Raw genomic sequence first — 15,781 nt, 5'->3', positions numbered from 1 at the left:
GTTTTTGTCCTTCCTTTGAAAAAAAAATGCATTGGTAATCGTTGGTTTAAAATGAACTTTATTACTTCATAGGATGAAAGGTTAATTTAGGACAAAAACAATAGATATGATGGGGGTTTGGTAGAGCCTGGATAACTTTGTGATTTTCCTTAGGGTATAGTTAACATACCGATGAACCATTCAGAAATAAAAAAAACTCAATCTTAAAAAAAATTACATCTCTTTATTGCAGAATTTATACTTACTTGAAAAATACAAAATGTAGCATTGATAAGATTGAAGCATGTTGAAAGGTAAGTACAGGGAAAGGTCCTTTCAGAATGACTGCAACAGTGCAGCAAGGATTCCCATTCCCCGCCTAAAGGAAGATACCTTTTTAATAGAAATGAGTCAGATTTTTATTACAGATTGAATTAAACAGTTACAAAGACATTCTCTGATACATTCATTCATAGAGGTCTTAACATATAAATACATAGTAAATGTCCTATAAAATGGTAGGCGATCTCATCGTGCATTATTTTTGTGCTCAGACTTCACATTCAGTCTGTACATACAGCTTGATTAGAATCATAAAAACAATATGAAGACAATTGCATAAAGGGATAGTTTGACAAAGCATATTCAGATATTGCAACATTTATGGTATGTAAAAATGTATCTTTTGAAACAATATATTAGACTTCATTTTTAGCTGAAATGAAATTTACTGATTCAGTCTTTTTAAGAATTTGTGGATGTTTAAAGGAAATGTATATTAGCATGAATGTGTAACTCTTAAAATCCTCCACAAAGCTATTCAGCTGTTGCTAAAAAAATGGAAGTTTAAATATAAATGTGAAAATTCGGACCTTTTTTCCCCAGATATATATGCTGAAGATAATTTGATCCAATAAGTTAAACTAAGTAGAGATTTATGGAATTAACTCGTCAATAGGAAGAGTACACATCAATAAAAGTAAATATTTTTTAAAAGTATATACCTTTTTTGATGTTAATTTTGTTATAAAAGGATCTCAAAACATCATTACAACAGTGTGATAAATAATATACAAACGATCTCTTAAAATACCATGAATAGGGAGCCAGCTTCCCCAAAAATGTTATTCTGTTAACATCAATATTTTGCTTTCTTAAAATGACTTTGTAAAACCTGATAAATACTCTCAGCAATCTTTTCTAATAATAAACATCTAGTATTGCTATTAGATTGTAGACTTTTATACATAGTAAACAAAATAGCTTTGAATGAATGTGACATAGTATTTTCAATGATTTTGTTTGCCATGATGAAACAGAAGGTAACTTTGCAGCATCTACCATTTTCCAGGAATTGTAGTCCCACATTCATACCACTGAACATAATTGATTTGGGTGTGACCACCTATTTCTCCAAATTGGACAGGTTCCTGGCGAACTGCTCTGAAATAACCTGAGAGAGAAAGTAGTTTCATTTTAATAGCTGCTGTATTATATTTTTGCCCTCATAGCTTATAGATTGAAGGATGTCATTGAATAGCTGAAGGCTAATCTTAGTGAAGCGAGGTAATTTAGAAAACAGAGAGCAAGAAGCTCTGGTGTTTTTTCCTGAGGTGTAGTCATGGTTGGCAAAATGGGCACCTGAGAAATTGTTGACATTTGCCATGTCAGGTTAGGAGGGATGGTTGGTAGGGACAGTTTCACTGCCCATTAATGTGTTCACAGAATTTAATAGGTCATCTTTTAGTATTGTTGGTATTTTTAAGTGCCCGTGAACAAAATGTGTTACTGAAAAATCGAATCAAATAGTTTATTTAGAGAACCTCCAGGTGATTCCGGACTAATAGGAACAATTAATTTACCCTCTTCTGCACTGCTTAGACAAGGATTAATTTTAAGTCTTATTCAGTCCTCATTACACAGCTTGGTGCCAATGGGTCTTTAGCAGTTTACAGAGGTTATTCATTTCCCACAGAATTATTCTATTTTAATTATATTTATACAGTTACTTGCAAGGTAAGTACTATTTTTTCCATTTACGGTAGCAGTAAATTTTTTTTTTTTCTTAAGGAAATAATAATGCAAGTGCACTCAGTATGACAAAACCCGTAACATTAATACATGAATGATTTAAGTTGGGGAAACTGCTTTTTTGTGGCTGTTTTTGCAAGTTTAGATTTTCTTGAAGTAGAATGCATTTATATTATGTCTGTCTAATTTCCCTTGGCTCCAAGTTTCTAAGCTGAGAAACTTACATTGAAGTCTTCATTTTTTCCTAGATATGTGATATGTGGAGCAGTAGTACTATAGAATTCTTCTTAAATTGATTGCTTTCCTCAGCTTGATTTCTTTCTGGGTTAATCTGTAAAACTCTGTTGCTTATGAGGAGGATCAGAAAACATACCTTCTTTGATTGGTAACTGGTCAGAAGTGAGTTGCTGCCCGGTGCGTCCATCTAAAAATGAATCCACAAACTGGCAGTGATCTTCTCCATGACCCCTCTGATCGCCTATGTTATAAAATTTTCCTGAAGAACCAGAAATTAAAAGGATAAAGTATTACTTACTTTCTTTGAAATGTGACAATTCTGAAATCATTACTGTTTTTGTACTTTCTCCCCTCATTCTCTATTACCCTAGTTCAAACCAACAATGTCTCTTGCCTACCTGTATTCTTCCTCCCCTCCCCTTATCAGAGATTAGTGATCTTTTAAAAATGCATGTCAGATAATGTTTGTTTTCTCCATAAATTTCTCCAGCAGTCTCCCATTATACTCAGAATAAAATCCAAAGTTCTTACCTGATTTCAAAGCTCCACATGATTTCACACCTGCCTGCCCCTCCACTTACTAAGTCTGGGCCATACTAGTGGAACTGGCCAGGTGTATTCTGCCTTAGGCCTTTGACCTCTTTCCTCTAGACCCTTGTGTGGTTAGTTCCTTCCCAGTTTTCTCCTTAGCTTAGTGCTAACTTGTTAGGCCTTCACCTTTTTGAAAATGTTCTTTACCTCTATGAAATGTTTACTTATTTACGTATTATTTATCTCTTCTTACCAAGGAAAGAAAGGAGAGGTAAGCTATAGGAAAGTAGGAAGTACCTTTTATGCTGCTTTGTGTTCAGCACCTAGAAGAGTTGAATGACTGAAAAAATATCTACTTTTTTATGTTAGGGCCAGCCTTATTCATTAAAAATTTTTACTCTATGAATATAGAAAATTATAACCTATTGGGCATGGAGCAGGGGGTTGTAGCTCTTCTAGCATCTTGAAGATGTTATATTCGTTCCATGGTTATCGTTAGATTTAGTCACTTTATTGTCAATAGGCTTTTTATCCCTGGATGGTTGTAACAAAATGGAGTTTGACCATGGTTAGTGAATGTACATTCCAGTTTGCCATGATGGCACTGTTTTATAATTGCATTTTTATTATTTACCTTCTAATAGCATGTCTTAAATCCTTGTTTTCTAGGAATGATAACCATTTCCATAACATTTTGCTCAGAGGAAAACTTGTGTTTACAGCACCCGTTAGTGCCTGAAACTCTTTAAGAAAAGACCAAGTTGTACAATGCTGCAAAACATTCCCATAAGTTAAGGGCTGAAAACAGCTGGTAGCCCTGCTTACCTGTGAGGGAGTCGCTCAAGTAAATCTTGTATCTGAGAGAGTTGCACAGCTGCACTCCTACAAATTTTTTATACCATGTCCTTTTGACATACTGTTTGCCCTTACACTCTGAGTAAGAGTCTGAATCAAAGGGTCTTTCAGTCCAGATGGCATCTCTTCCTGCTACGTAAGGAAAACAGTTTGAGTTTAGTATCTGACTCTTGGGTCAGATACTTTAAGAATAATCAGTTTGCAGAATTTGTCAACTTGCTGATACCTTTTTTTCCCCCCATGCTAAATATTGGAGCCAAAAATAGTAGAAGGATTTAAACAAGTAAACCCCAGAATAAGTTTCTGTCAATAGATCAATCTGAGAGCAGTATGTTAAGGTGTTTAGGTGTTGAATAGCCTCTGCAGAGCTAGATGTAGGCAGTGTCATTTAGGAGGAAATTTAGGTTTCTTTTTTGTAGCATGTTATAAAATTTAGACAACTGCTTTAATATGACTTGTTACTAAAAGTGGAAATGAGGGTGTTATATTTTCTTTTCTTTTTTTTTGAGACAGGATCTCACTCTGTTGCCCAAGCGGGATCATGGCTCACTGTAGCATTAACCCCCTGGGCTCAAGCGAACATCCCACCTCAGCCTCCCAAGTAGCTAGGACCACAGGCGTGCATCATCATGCCTAGCTAATTTTTTATTGGTAAATGTTTTGTAGAGAGGGAGTCTCATCATATTGCCAGGCTGGTCTCCTACGCCTGGGCTCAAGCAATTCTCCCACCTCAGCTTCTGAGTGCTGGGATTACACTGGCTATTTTATTAAATAATAATAAGCCTGGCGCATGAGTGAAAGCAAATTTCAAAATGTCCAACTTGTTCCCAGAACATCATGGGTCCTCAGTGTTGTACAACGTGTAGGTAAACATTCACACCTGTTTGGTATTATAAGAAGACTAAGTGGAAAAACGCGAAATCATGATTCAGATTCTGCCATGCCTGGTCAGTTGAATAAGTTTAGAAAAGCATGTAGTTGTGTCTCATTGAGACAGGTACTTACCAGAAACTGGCTCGCTCACTCTTGGGTCCGCTGAGGAGAAATAAATACAAAAGTCAGACCTTACTAGATAAAACCCCAACATTCCAGTGGCATGGTGAAGATGATGGGTGCTTACAGTTACAAAGTCTTATTTGCAAAGTGGTACTCTTTTGCTAAAGTTTGCTTTGTTTTGGAAATTGTTCTTGATTGAATAATCTCCTGCCTGGTAGGTATTCAGCTGTATCTGTTATATGTAATTTGAGTAGTTGGGAACAGTTGTCGCTATTCCAGCCTCCACTTGAATTTCAAAAGCTGCTGCTTTTAGTTTGATACAAAAACTTCATGGTAAAAATCACCAAGATGCCATGAACTACAGTTGGTATAAAAATTATGCAAATATTAATGCTGTATGTGCAGATGTATCTCATTAAGGAATTGGAACTTGTAAGGTCTAATTGGAAAATTCCACAGCTGTTATTAAACTATCATGTGTTCCCTTTGTGGATGCACTCACGGGTATTTTGATTCTAGGCATACAGAGGAGGATTCATTCACTAGCTTTTTGGAAGGGTATAGATTATGCTTTTTAAATTAAACTGATGTGTCTTTAAGTGAGGAAAAATATAAATGGTGTTTCTCTAAGCCTTCATCAGTTTGCTTTTTCCCACAAATGGGTTTTTAAGAAATTCAAGAAACAGTATTATGTAGTGTTTAGCTGGGTTTCAAACAAGCTTCCTATGCAAAACGTTGCTCCACTGTGGCCCTTTGACACTGTTTTTGGGAATTACTGTTGATGTAATTACCTGATTCAGTACTGAATGCCACTGTGTTGCTGACCGGGCCTTCACCAAGCGGGTTTTTGGGTTTCACCTGGAATTCATAACTGTTTAGGGGAAAATAAAAAAACACTTGTAATACATTCTTGAGGGCTAGGAGGCAACATTCCCCTATTACACTGACATCCCTCCTGATTCTATTTTGAAATGACAGTGAATGGTAACGTATGTTCCAGAAGTAGGTTGAGGAAAGAAAAATGATTGCTTAGTTTTACTATCTGAACAGCTTGTCTAAGGTTTGAGTAAGCATTAATAAAAAAGATGGTTGTCTTTAAAAATCTCCAAATTCGTACAAATGACTTGGCAGGTTAATAGACATATAAAAAAGGGGTATATGGTAGACAAAGGCTAATTCCAGTAACAAGGAACCTGTTTCTTTAAGATGTCTCAGCTACTTCCTGGGGCTAAGAAGTGGCAAGATTCCATTTTGTTTTCTGTTATACCAACCCTGAGTATAATCCTGGACTTAGGCCATCTTCCTCACTGTGGGGTTTGAACTACTTATGTCAGAATCACATCATAGGGTGGCAGTGGTGAAAGTGTGTTAAACTGTAGATTTCTTGTCCTACTCTAGGTATTGAAGCAATTTTTGAGGAGATTCAGGTAAAATTATAACTTCTCTAGGTGAGTCATGTGCCCAGTGATGTTTGAGAACTAGTAGACTAAGCTGTAGTTAGTGTATTTAACTGTAGACTAAACTATGGGAATAGATAGACATAAGTGTTTCTTTGCAAGGACTCCTAGTTGTATTGCCTGGAACTTGGGTCTTCTGTGGATCACAGGATGCTATGATGTCTCCAGAAAAGAGGCATGGTAATGTTGCCTTATAAAGAGCAGGAACACAAACGCAGACATTTCTCTCCCTCCATACTCCAAATTCATATCGGTGAGTCCCTTAACCTTCTGTTAAACAAAACCCCAAACAACCCTAGGCCCCTTGGACTTGTAAGTTGCTTTGATTGTATCCTTAAGAATTATTCATCAAATTATTGTGCAGTATTTAGCAACTTTTATTCATAAAATATGTAAGCAAAGCAAATCCTTTAAAGAAATGTAAACAATAAAGCAATTTGCCATTTGCCTGAAATTAAGATTTCCTTTCAGTAGCAAGTGGACTTATCTGTGAAAGAACATTGAATTCAAAAGTGAGCCTGAGTCAGCTGATAATATTTTGAGAGTCTCAGATTTGCTCAAGGCTTTTGGGAGATAGATAATTTCCTTCTTTAGGAAGTTTATAATTAAATAAGAATGCAGAACGCACAAAAGATAGATATTTTATAAACAAGTGAAAAACAGAAGGATGACAGCTGTCAGTTTGGTATGGATGGTACTAAGCAGGGAAAAAAGTTTGAGTCAGTTTCTTGATCACTGAGGTATTGCATTAACACTGCTAGTATCTAGTCTAAGACAACAGAGTCTAGTGCTACAACAATGGCAGCCATTTTCTGAATGCTTACTATGTATGAGATGCATTAGTCATTCTACATATATACAGCAATACAACACATGCAAACCCTAATGAGATAAATCTTATCCTAATTTTCAGCTGAGAGCAATGAGGCTCAAAATACTTGTACTGTTACTGTTTTTGCTTTTCAAAACTTTAAAACTGGCACCAGGTGCGGTGGCTCATGCCTGTAATCCCAGCACTTTGGGAGGCCGAGGCAGGCTGATCACATGAGGTCCCGAGTTTGAGAACAGCCTGACCAACATGGAGAAACTCCGTCGCTACGAAAAATACAAAAATTAGCCGGGCATGGCGGCACATGCCTTTGTCATTGTCATTTGCAATGAGAGATTGTTGATACAAAAACACCTTTGTCATCTACAGAAATCACACTCATATGGGGTATTTTCACATGAAATATTTTCCAGAGATTAAATTTTTGCTAAGAGGCCTAAAAACAAAACAAAAAACAAAAAAAGCCCGTAGAACTATAGTGAACTGAAAATGGAAAACAAGAAATCATAGCCATCTGGACTTTGATTCAAATGGGCAATGCATTCCACATTCGTTCCAGGCCATTGCCAAAAGCCCTGTGCTTTGGCCAAGTCTGATTGCTGGGATTGTCTCCATGTCTTTTTATTTCACAGTTATGTACACTGAAGGTCCATTTTTAGCATGCCACAAATACAAGCTACTTTTTTGGGGTTTTCTTTTGGCCAATATTTTGTGATATTCGACAAGTTTCAAAGAAATTATTTTGCACTAAATTAACGTGGGAACTGAAAGGCACCTTTTTGTTTTGGTCTCATTAAACCCTATATAACAAAAGTGACTTGTGGTAAAATTTCTTCTGAAGAAGCACATTTTGTCACAGATGAATGACATCATAGGTCTAAGAGAAATGTCTCATATTGATTGTACATAGAAAATAAAGTTTAAAGTTTCAGGAAACAGTTATTTGAAGTAAGAAACTTCAAATAGAAGTTTTGGAAGATAAAGTTGAGGACATTTTACAAATACTGGAACAAAAAGTCAAACATGAGAAAATGAGAGAAAAGAAAGTTGGAGAATTATTCCAGAGAATATAGTACCCAACTAGTAGGAATTCTAGAAGAGAGAACAGGAAAGGAGATAGAAAATTACCCTGGAAGTTGTGTAATAAATGTCCCAGTACTGAAAGATAAGAGTTTCCAGATTGAAAAGACCTACTCTGCCCAGCAAAATGAAAAAAAAAAAAGACAAAGGACTAAAACATATGAGTTACAAAATTTCAGAGTACTGGGGTAATAAAGACAAGTCCTAAAAACTAAGAAGAAAATAATAGGTCCCGTTCAAGGGATCCGGAATCAGAAAGCCATTGGACCTTTTAACAGTAACACTGGAAGTGAGAAAACAATAGAACAATTCCTTCAAAAGTTCATTATATCCTAATATTCCAGCTAAAGAATAGTATCAAAGTAAAACACAAATTTTAAAACATGTAAGGACTCAAAAATACTGCCCTTTATAGCTTTTCCTCAAGACATTTCTTAAGTGCTACAAAGTAATGGAGTAAACAAGGAAGAAGACTTGTGATGCGGGAATTAGGGGATTCAAAACAGGCAAAAGATGGTAGGAATTCCAAAAGAGATGGTGCCATTAAAAACACACAACAAATAGAACAAAGGCATGACTGGAGTATTTGACCGTCCTGTGAAAAGCTCAGTCTAGACATAGGGATTTAATTAACAGAAGAAATAGACAAAATGGTAAAAAATACTTGCATCTGGGGAACCAAATTTAGGAATAGGGAGGAAATGCTTTTGTGGTAATTTTAAAACAGTGTACATATATTTCTGATAAAAATGAAAATTAACTGTAAGACCTACCACATCAAAATGAATATCTAAATGGAATGCAGTCCAGATGACAAATGCAGTCAAGCCTTTTGGCCCCATCTAGGACAAGCTAGGTAAATGAAGCCTCACAGAATGCCATGCCTGGTTCTACCTGGGTAGGTGTAAATCCCAAAAAATCATCTTCCCCGCACATCCCCATCAGGAGGCAGCACGATCCAGGGGGCATTAAAAACATGGGTTCTAGAACCAGAAAGAGTCACAGCTCACTAATGTGTGACTTTAAGGTAACTTAGCCTCTGTGAGCTTCAGTTTACTCATACATAAAAATGAGGATAATGCTATTTGTGAGGATACTATTCATTGTAGTAATTATAACTTCACAGGGGTATAAAAGCATCTGTGAGGATTAAATGAGAATGCATGTAAAAGCAAGGTGCCTGACATGTAGTAGTTATAAGTATTCACTAGTATCATATTTGTATCTCGAGAATTTTTTTAAAGAGTTTCTATTACTGGGGAATTTGACAAACACTGCCATAGAACTCTGAAGGCAGAACTCTTCTATGGCCACATACTTGCTTTTTGCTTGTGAAGATTATAATAAGGGCATAGCCCATGGGTTATTGGAAAGATTGAAAATTTAACAGGTAAACCTTTCTGCCTGCCATCAACATAGATCCATAGGCTAAGAAAAAAAATGTTATATTAAGATTTCATTGAGTCTGGAAAGCACTACAAAGCATTATCTCAGAAGAGTGGCATAATAGAGGATCTTGTTTGACACCAGCAGTTTGAGAACAACTGTAAAAATCAGCATGAGAAGAAAAAACATACATCAGTTCATTGAAAAGTGAAAAACGGGTTTCAAAAAGTGTGACCTCCAACCTTCAGGATTGTAGCCTGAGACTGATTTCTTCTGTAGTGGAAGAGGTGGTAATATCCTCAAGTGTAACCTTCAGATCTGGGTGGAGCAGACGCTTGCCATTCCCTACTCCTTTTGATCCTTTCTATAACCTTTTCCTTCTATTTTTTGCCTACAATTTTGAACTGAAGTTTTCATTATTTGATAAACTTTTTATATACTCCTTACTGATTTAAAAAGTTGGTTTTCATTATAACAAAAGTCTTACAAACCTCAAGCAAACTGCTTTTTATATAGAAAGTCTACCCTATAGCTGTTGGTTTGAGTTGTGTAGCCGATTTTTACCCCTAGTGTCATCGTGAAATATTTCATCCCCATTCAGATGAGGGTTCAGTCAGAGGGAGATAAATGGACAAGTAGAATAAGAAAAATAGAGGAAGGGCTGCTCAACATGGGAAAGGAGAATCTAATCAGTTGGGGTAAGCTTGACTCCAAGGACACTGAAGGATTATGGGAAGCATTTCTGGATACCTGCCACATGTAAAGTTATTACGCTGATCTGGGAAAACCGATAAGGAGCAAGAGGGGAGACCGAAGGGGGCACTCAGAAGACAAAATCAGGCTAAATCAGGGTATCAGCAGTCATGGGGTCATAAACTAGCTGGCTGTTACGCCATAAGGGGCATTTTTTGTGTTCCCCCACTTCTGTGGGGACACAGACTCCGCAGTTGGGCTGCACTCTAATTCTGCAGCTGTTAATCACTTTCTTGCACTCCCTTCCTAAATGCCAAGCAATAGCAAAGAAAAATAAAAACGATATGGTTATGTGAGAGGGAATAATTGTTCTCTTTATAGACTAGTGGAGTTATGTACTTTTAGGTAGCCGTCCTTTTGCCTGATGAAAAGTCGTCAAACGGAGCAATCAAGTCAATTTCTTCTTCAACAAAGAAGGAATTGGTCTGCAGCTGCCCACACCTACCACAAACTAAATAAAATGCCTGACACTTTGGCAGCTTATTTTACTCCTTTCTACAAAGCCCATAAGAAGAGATGTTGAAAAGTTAATACAGAATATGCAGAGACCAGAATTTCACAGAAACACTATGAAAAGGGTGTAATGGCTATTCCACATGCGTGCATCATTCAGCCAGATTGACAGTGTATAAGAAGTTGCTGCATCTGTTCCAGGTAACCAGTGCCAACATTTTATTAAATCAACATAAACAACAGTCCCAAATTATCATTGCTGCCAGCTGTAGGATACTTTGGTAGGTTTCAGTCTTAGAGGAAGATTTGTTCTTCAAAATCCTCCCAAGCCAGAGAGGTCAATAAAAGTACTTGAACAGATTAAGTGAATTTGATTTATCTTAATTACTAGACAGTACATTTTCCATAGGAAATTGTTAGACCACATGTAAGTCTGGCACACACAATGAATTCTTTAATTTTTCAGTAAAGTAAGGAGAGAGGTGAGTTCATTGGAAGAGAAGAGTAGGATTAAAGGGCTTTTTCAGTGTGCAGTGATTGTGTGTGTCCATCCATTTGCCCAGCCAGTTCATTAGGAAGAACTCTGTCCATCAATGGATTATCAAAATGTGTGCTAAAAACAATCTGAAAACAAATTGCAGACTGCGGACAGAAATTTAAAGACAAAAAAATGTTTACTGGGACAAATCTACTTGTTATGGAATTGACCTAGGTTTTAGTTTTCAGTTCCAGTTCTCTGACCAACTCCATGCATGGCTTTGAATATCAGAGAATTATATCATTTTACAGTTGAAGGAGACTTAAGAGAACGATAATCCACACTTGCTGTCCCAATAAGCAGTGGTGTAAGACTTATTAAGACACACTTTTATCAGCTACTCTATTCACAGAACTAAAACTAATCATAGTGGTCTTTGCAAAGTGGTTTGCTGTAGATAGGAGACGCTCTTAATATTTTTCTTTTAGTTTAACAAGATGCAAACATTGCCTAAGGAGATAGATAAAGGATTGGTGTTCTTGGGTAATTGTATGGCAGGAGAGGGTTTTTTTTTTTTTAACTTTTAGGTTCAGGGGTACATATGCATATTTGTTATATAGGTAAACTTGTGTCACAGGGGTTCGTTGTACAGATTATTTTGTCACCCAGATACAAAGCCTAGCACTCGTTGATTTTTCTGCTCTTCTCCCTTCTCCCACCCTCCAGTGGGCCCCAGTGTCTGCTGTTCCCCTCTTTATGTCCATGTGTTCTCATCATTTGGCTCCCACTTATAAGAGAACATACAGTACTTGGTTTTCTGTTAGAAGAGGACTTCTAGGTTAGAAATAAATGGAAAGTAAGTACTGGGGAGGGTAGATGAGTACCAATGGATGGATACCAATATCTACATTTTATTTTAGGAGTAAGGGGTAAGAGAGGGATCCCTTAAAGAGATGAAATTTGCTTGTGTTAACAGATCTCTTTTGCATCATTTGACTAAAACAATCACATCTCCCCGCAAATGACACCCCCTTCCCTGTGCACATATGCAACCACAGTGCACTGCAGCTGGTAGCCAGGCTGGGGAGGCCCCCTGTGCCACCTTTGGAGCTGCACCTAGCACCCTAGAACAGCCATGTGGCTCTCTATTGACAAGAACATCTAATGCCAGGTGTGGAGCTGAACTCTACCATTAGCAAAACAGCTGCTAGATGGTCCTTTGGACAATTTTTTGAGCTTCTGCAGGCTAGATAAAAACCTGCTTATGTCATAAAAACAGGCAGGAGAAGGTTGGTATACACTGTGAAAGGAAAGGTAAGGGAATACTCAACTGTCACTCTGTTTCAGGATTAGGGTGTGATCATTCAGAATTTGTAACAAAAGCACTCTATAGATCTCTAATCCCTGCCTTGTTTCTCCTGGATTAAGTGTTGTAACATGAAGCTCTACTCTACCCATGTCGGTGTGTAAAGTTTAGCCAGTAATTATCATATGAATTCAGATCTCATGTTTTTTAGTCAGAACAAGTGATGGAAAATGCTACTAAAATAAATGATTTACATGTATCTCCTAGTGTTGGAACACAGCTGTAATAATTCTTTCAGAAGCTTTGATCCATCCTACAGTTATTCAAATAGGAAATTCCAGAACCTCATGAGGGTATTTTAAAGCTAAAATTCCAAGTTTATCTATTTCAGAAATTCAATTTTACCATACACTTTGATTCAAAATTTCCCCCAAGCATTGAAATATGATCAGAGTTGTGTTTTTGTTTGTTTTTTTACAGCTAATAAAAGCCACCTGGTGGCTGCATCCTGTACATACCTCCTCTTTATTTTACGGTGTCTTTTATTAGTGTTAATCTTGGATCATGGTTGGGTAGAAGAAACACAATGGAAAGAAACCTTGCCTTAACAACTTAAGGTAGTATGAAAAAACCTTTTCATGCTATTTGGACACTAGTGATTTTATCATTCTGGCTGAAGCCTTGCTATCAATAGTAAGTTTGAGAACTACTTGTATGTCACCTAAATAATGTGTATGGATTTGATTAGAAAGAAAAATACTGTTGTTGTTTTTCCTTTCCTTGTTGGCTTACCCATTCCATTCTATTCTTTATCACATTCTAGTCCCAAGTATTCTATGAAGGCTTCTCTCCTAAATCACAGAACTTCGGTATCAATCCTACACTTACTTTGTATGCTTTTTTAATGCTCTCCAATTGTTTAACAGGTGTTACTTTTGTTTCTCCAGATACTTTTAGGCTTCAGAAATCTCAAATTAATTGAAATAATTTACCTCATTTTATTTTTCCATAATTCATTATTTTTTCTAATAGAGATTTCAGTATGTTTTAATATTTCAGCCCAAACATTTTTGCTCATTGAATAGATAAATGAATCTCTGACATACCTGGTAAGAGAGATGTGAAATTCATTCACAGGCTCATCAAGGGGCTAGGATCTACTGAACTCCTTGACCACCATAAAGTTTTTCACATACTGAAGACTAAACAGTGTTCATGAAAGCACCTTTACATCCATATGTATTATATTTTTCCCAAAATGGAAAAATGTTCTTTACTTCAGACTACTGATTTACAACTCCTAAGTCATGATCCGTTAGTTAGAGACTACCAATATAATCCTGGCCAAATCATTTATATGAAAATTAATGATTTTGATATCCTGATGGATTTCATTGAACCATACCAAATTCTTAAAGTAATATTAAGTAAGCCACATATAACAGACACACTGAATGGCCTCAGATTAGTGCCAGTAGTAAAATTCGGCATGGGATCCTGATTTAGGAGGCCCTAAATTTGATTTAACATTGCTTTTTCCCAAAGCTAAATCTAGACAGGGGCCGGGCATGGTGGCTCGCCCCTGTAATCCCAGCACTTTGGGAGGCTAAAGCAGGTTAGTCACCTGAGGTCAGGAGTTCGAGACCTGCCTGGCCAACGGGGTGAAACCCCATCTCTACGAAAAATACAAACAAATTAGCCGGGTGTGGTGGCGGGTGCCCGTAATCCCAGCTACTTGGGAGGCTCAGGCAGGAGAATCGCTTGAACCTGGGAGGCAGAGGTTGCAGTGAGCTGAGATTGCGCCGTTGCACTCCAGCCTGGGCAACAAGAGCAAGACTTTGTCTCCAAAAAAAAAAAAAAAAAAAAAAAAAGTCTAGACAGGCACTCCTCTGGGTTTTGCTAGTCTTGAGGTAAGGATAGTTTTAGGGGTCCTCCTCAGAAGGCCCATTGACGAAAGACAGGAGTAATAAACAGGAAATATGATGAGAGTAGGATAAAGAGGGCCATGCTCTCTTTCAGTGTGAAGCAATTTCCAGAAACAGCTAGAATGAGTCCTAAAACAATTACAACCAGAAGCTACATGTGAACCCCATGACCTGTGATTACAGAATAAAATGCATCTTAGCCCTGGGGCACTTTTCTCTACCTACCTCACCAGGCAGGTCAGATGCCCAAATGGCACTCTTGCCAAGACATTAACAAAAAGTTATTCTTTGTTAGATTTATTCCAGCAATTGTTACTCAATATAAACAGGCTCAAATATTAAAAGTGATTATTCCAACTAAAAGCCAGAATGAAAACACAAATGAAAAGTGGGAGCAAGTCATCCTCCCAATTACCACGCCTCAGGGTCTCCCCATCTCCTGATCTGGCTTATAAGATCCTCTCCCACCCTGGCTTCCCATTCTGTTTCCTCTGCCTCCATCCACTTACCACTACTCATGTGGACGGAGGTAAAAATAGCCTATTTTTCACTGCACACAACCAGGCCATTTTGGCCTTCCGTGTACTGACATATACTATTCTAATACTCTCTTTCCCTATAATCACCTGGCTAGCTCCTTCCCACTCATCCTTCAAGCCTCAGACCAGGTGTCACCTTCTTCAGGAAGATTTTCCTAATTTCCGCTACGTTGTGTAGCGCCTCCTGCCCTGGGATCCCCTAGCACCTTGGGCATGCTCCATTCAGAGTTCTCGCTACTTTGTATAGAATACTTGGTCATTAACTGCCTCCCCTCTAGCCTTGAGTTCAAGGGCAGCCACCATGTTTATTCGTGTGTGTAGCCATACTTAAGAAATGTTTGCTGAATGGAAATGCAAATGCAAACCTTTTACAAACAAATTGGGTTTAAAATGATACTGGAATAACTGTATTCAACATTCAGGTCATGAGCTAATAGGTGCACTGAGAGAAGATCTGAGGACAGTCCAATTCAGAAAAAAACCGCAATGAGCATTGAGAAACTGGATGCCTTTCAATGACTGTACTGTACTTTACAAGTCACTTTTTATTATGTGGAATAAAGAGCAGAAAATGGAGAAGCCAAGTTTCATACGCACAAATTCACCTATTAAAAAGTTCAAATTAAGTGACCTTTTCTTTCACTCATTTCTTCAAATATATTAAGCCTGTAAAAACAGGCTTCCTCCTCCTCTCAATCTAAGGAAATGCTAAGGAAACAGAACCAAGATCAAATGGGCTTTTACTGACATATGCTTATTTTGGCTAAAAATCTTTTAAGAAAATCGGCAGTTGTAAAATATATCTTAAAATAGAGAACTTTAAAGAAAAACCCCATGCTTGTGAAAGAAGTATCCCTTTTGCAGTATCGGACTAGTTTGTACACAGTGAACTGCCTGCAGTGAATTAGATGGTGCTTCCTTTTCTACAGAAAGATTACAAGAGTCT

At 37.3% G+C, this 15,781-nt stretch overlaps 1 protein-coding gene across 50 annotated transcripts in view; it reads right to left on the bottom strand.

Annotated features, from left to right (window-relative positions):
• Positions 1 to 41: 41 nt before the first annotated feature.
• ABI3BP (ABI family member 3 binding protein) overlaps positions 42 to 15,781 on the bottom strand; it is a 244,769-nt gene continuing 229,029 nt past the window's right edge. For all 50 annotated transcript variants that reach the window (XM_015129581.3, XM_077994019.1, XM_077994032.1 and 47 more), the window contains 5 exons: positions 5,421 to 5,500; positions 4,639 to 4,668; positions 3,604 to 3,765; positions 2,384 to 2,506; positions 42 to 1,432 (listed from right to left, as the gene is read on the bottom strand). In XM_015129581.3, coding sequence (XP_014985067.2) covers positions 1,317 to 1,432; positions 2,384 to 2,506; positions 3,604 to 3,765; positions 4,639 to 4,668; positions 5,421 to 5,500 — 511 coding nt within the window. In that variant the 3' untranslated portion in view covers positions 42 to 1,316. The remainder of the gene's footprint in view (positions 1,433 to 2,383; positions 2,507 to 3,603; positions 3,766 to 4,638; positions 4,669 to 5,420; positions 5,501 to 15,781) is intronic.

This window comes from Macaca mulatta, chromosome 2 (assembly GCF_049350105.2).
Source record: "Macaca mulatta isolate MMU2019108-1 chromosome 2, T2T-MMU8v2.0, whole genome shotgun sequence".
Taxonomy (NCBI): Eukaryota; Metazoa; Chordata; class Mammalia; order Primates; family Cercopithecidae; genus Macaca; species Macaca mulatta.
This window is presented reverse-complemented; position numbering and strand designations above follow the sequence as displayed.